We start from the raw sequence: 3,316 nt of genomic DNA, 5'->3' as shown, positions 1-3,316 counted from the left end.
AAAGTAGATATGTCAATTATTTGATTTACATGATGGGGCCTTGACACATTCCCCAATATAGTAAAATAAGTAGTCACGAAACAAAATTCACGTGAAGTACTACAATTAAAAAACAAGATACAATCTTATCATAGGGGAACGAACAAAAGTACAACAACATAGTAAACATACATTGGGAAACTCATTAAGGACCACCTAATACATTTAAAAAAAATTAGAAATACCGAACATAGAGTGCATAAAGTTAGATAGTTTCAAACATCTAAACTAAGGGTCTCACAAAACTAACGAACAAAGTAGAAACGTTGGCAACAGTGACAGAAGTCAAAAGACGGTGTCGGGTATGGAAACAGAGTGGTGATGTTAGGTAAGGGATTGTCAAATCATAGTAAAACACCCATTCGTCATCATGATGTTAACCGCAGCAACTTGAATTTCTTATGCAACTTTGCTTAACTTTGGGCCTCTCAACCTTTGGGGTTTTGTACTTAAAATCTTCAATTTTAGGTTCAACGAAATTGGGGTGAATTTTGAAGGAAGGTAGGTTCTCTCTTTTGACCACAGTTTTAAAGTACATTCTGGAAGATGCCTCGATTTTAAGCTTAGAAAGAGGAACTAATCTACGTCGAGGTGCATACATGATAAAAATTGAAAAAAGGGATGTTGAAGAAAACAAGAGTTCAAGTATCTCCATCTCCTTTATATAATGAAAAGATGAAGGAGGTTAGATGAAGATGTGATGTGTTAATAAATATGGTGGTAAATTTAAGTCCAAAGGTCAAATGGTTGTTAAGGTTGTTAAGTCACAAAGGGTTGAGAAATAAATTTATTAAAAAAGAAAAAGTAAGAAAAAAGGAAGTTGAAAAAAAAAATTAAAATAACCATTAAACAAACTTGCAATGTCATACATGATCCCTAGGTAGTAATTAAGAAAGAGCATGCTACATAATTAGAACAAAATAAGAATCAAAACATAACATGCCCTCCTATGAAATTTATTTATTAATCCCACCATGAACTACCTAAACATTGTCACTGGTTTCTGGTTTTGCCAAAGACTTTTTCTTCTTGTTCTTGGGATTTAGAGGGCAATTACGAGAATCATGATAAACATACTCACCACAAGTACGACATAACCGTGCGACTTTACCTGCCTTCTCGACAATTTTCTCCGACTCACTCATCAATCGACGAACCTTGCCACATCCTTTGGTACGAACAGCATCTGGATTCTCAATAAAATCATCACCTTCGTTGACATTGCCAATAATATCTTCAAAAACAGATTCGTTGTCATCTACGGCATCCGCGTTTTTAAAACTTTTTTCAAAGAAAAAAGATTTTAATTCTTTTATCTTCATAGCAAAAGAGTTAAGACCTTCAGAGTCAACCCTCAACATGTCAACACGCTGACTTACCATCTCCAAAACCTCAAAACGTAAAACACTTTGAGGGTTCGAATCCACACTAAAACGATTTGAAAGTGAGAAAACACTTCTAGGTAGAACATCCCGTTTCCACCTATCACACACATACTTCGAGAGGATCTTGTCAACCTTTTTAATTCTATAAACACAAAACACATGGCGGCATAAAAAAACCAATACGAGTGAATCCCAAACAAGAACAGGATGCAGAGTTGTCAGCCGCATCAAAGTTAACCTGTAGGATAAAAATAACATATGTTAATGTAGACTTCACTTATAACATATGTTTTGAGGTTAACGTATAACATATGTTAACAACAAATTTTATGTTAGAGTGACCAAACTCGATCCTTAACGTACCAGAAAAACGTTGGTTATGTCCTTCCTTTTGTCCAAGTGTGTCACGGAATATAAAACATTGAGCATCAACGGATTCAGTATTTGTTACGTAACAACAATACTTCCCTTTCATTATCTCCTTTCTAACTTCATTAAAGATGGTTTGAGTGTACAACTCAAATGCATGTTTCTCTATTTCTTTACCAGTAGTACTTTTAAATGAAACAAATGAAGTCTTGTACTCACAACTTCTTTGAGAGTAACGTTGACTGTCTAGTCTAGACTCCATACAAAGCATAAATTGGACAAGAGTGTTAGCGCTAGTTGAGTTGACTTTAAATGTTGCATTAGAGCTTTCACAACGAGATGTAGTCTTCATCAAACAAAAAAAAGGGATATCTTGAAAATAAGCAGGAACCCAATGATCACGGATCTCAAACATATGATTCAACCACTCGTTGTCTTGTAAACCAAACTTCTCAATAAGATAGTGCCATCTAGACTTAAATGTATCAGGGGTGATAAACATATTCCAAACCAAATGATGTAGTCTCGAACGTACATTAGTATTCTCAATAACATCACCAGATACCTAATGTAAAAAGAAACAAAAACATATCAAAAAGACAAAACACACAAATATCAACAAATAAATCAACACTCAAATTTAAGAAAATAACCTTGGCCGACAATTTCTTCATGATGTGCCACGTGCAAAGCCTATGACGTGACTCATAAAATACCTGAACTATTGCTTGCCACATAGAAGGATCCTGATCACTTAAAACTAGCTTGGGTTGTTGAACATGACAATTAAGAAAGGATTGAAGCAATCATTTGTAAGAGTCGATAGTCTCACTACTGATCAAGGCAGCTCCAAAAGTAACACATTTTTTGTGGTGATCTACAGCAGTAAAGGGAACAAATATCATTTTGTACATGGAAAAGTAAAATTTGTTAGCACTTAAAACATATGTTTTAAAGATAAAAGTACATAAGATAAGTGAAAAAACAAAACATGAAATCAAATTGACTGACCTATTTGTCTGATAGGTGGCGTCATAAGCCAAAACGTGACCAAAAGCTTTATAATTCAACTTGGATATCTCATCAGCCCAAAATATATATCTTAACTTGCCATTTTTAACTGTAAAATTAAAAAAGAATTCGGGGCAACACTCATAACGATCTTTCAACCGGTCAATAACAAACTGTGAATCCCTATCACCTATGAAAAATCCTCATTCCATTATAAAAGTTCTTGAAATCAATAGGTGTACCTCGAACGTTATGCTGACCACCCTTTATTGAGACAAGTAAACGATGAGCAACAATAGGACCAATTCTATTTAAACTCATCTGGTGGATAAATTTTTTGGTTGAGAATGAAAGCTTTCTAGATATCTTAGTCAAGTCACGGTTAAAAGTGTCAACAAGACAAAGATTGTGATCTTCTACAAACTTAGACAAAATAAAGTTACATGTTTCACGACAAAATGAAACTCCTACATGAGCCTTGCAACCAGTTACGGTAAATGTCTTTTGCCTGA

At 34.4% G+C, this 3,316-nt stretch overlaps 1 protein-coding gene across 1 annotated transcript; it reads right to left on the bottom strand.

Moving 5' to 3' along the window:
* Nucleotides 1–1,022: 1,022 nt before the first annotated feature.
* Nucleotides 1,023–2,467, bottom strand: LOC143566549 (protein FAR1-RELATED SEQUENCE 5-like). The gene is made up of 4 exons (XM_077053221.1): nucleotides 2,447–2,467; nucleotides 1,788–2,358; nucleotides 1,419–1,566; nucleotides 1,023–1,320 (listed from the first exon to the last, which is right to left on the bottom strand). The coding sequence occupies exons 1-4, from the start codon at nucleotides 2,465–2,467 to the stop codon at nucleotides 1,023–1,025; spliced, it is 1,038 nt and encodes a 345-aa protein (XP_076909336.1).
* Between the last annotated feature and the right edge of the window lie 849 nt (nucleotides 2,468–3,316).

This window comes from Bidens hawaiensis, unplaced genomic scaffold (assembly GCF_021521415.1).
Source record: "Bidens hawaiensis isolate Kalapana, Puna unplaced genomic scaffold, B.hawaiensis_p1.1 tig00022909_1, whole genome shotgun sequence".
Taxonomy (NCBI): domain Eukaryota; kingdom Viridiplantae; phylum Streptophyta; class Magnoliopsida; order Asterales; family Asteraceae; genus Bidens; species Bidens hawaiensis.
The sequence above is the reverse complement of the archived record's forward strand: the minus strand, read 5'-3'. Positions and strand labels throughout refer to the sequence as shown.

What these genes read in the sequence shown, in the direction of transcription:
- LOC143566549 (XM_077053221.1), bottom strand. Translation starts at nt 2,467, where the DNA reads ATGAAGAAATTGTCGGCCAAG. An exon ending in ACATAACCAACGTTTTTCTG is followed by an intron (nt 1,567 to 1,787) that starts GTACGTTAAGGA and finishes TTGTGTTTATAG; the next exon opens with AATTAAAAAGGTTGACAAGA. An exon ending in GTTTTGAGGTTTTGGAGATG is followed by an intron (nt 1,321 to 1,418) that starts GTAAGTCAGCGT and finishes CTTTGAAAAAAG; the next exon opens with TTTTAAAAACGCGGATGCCG.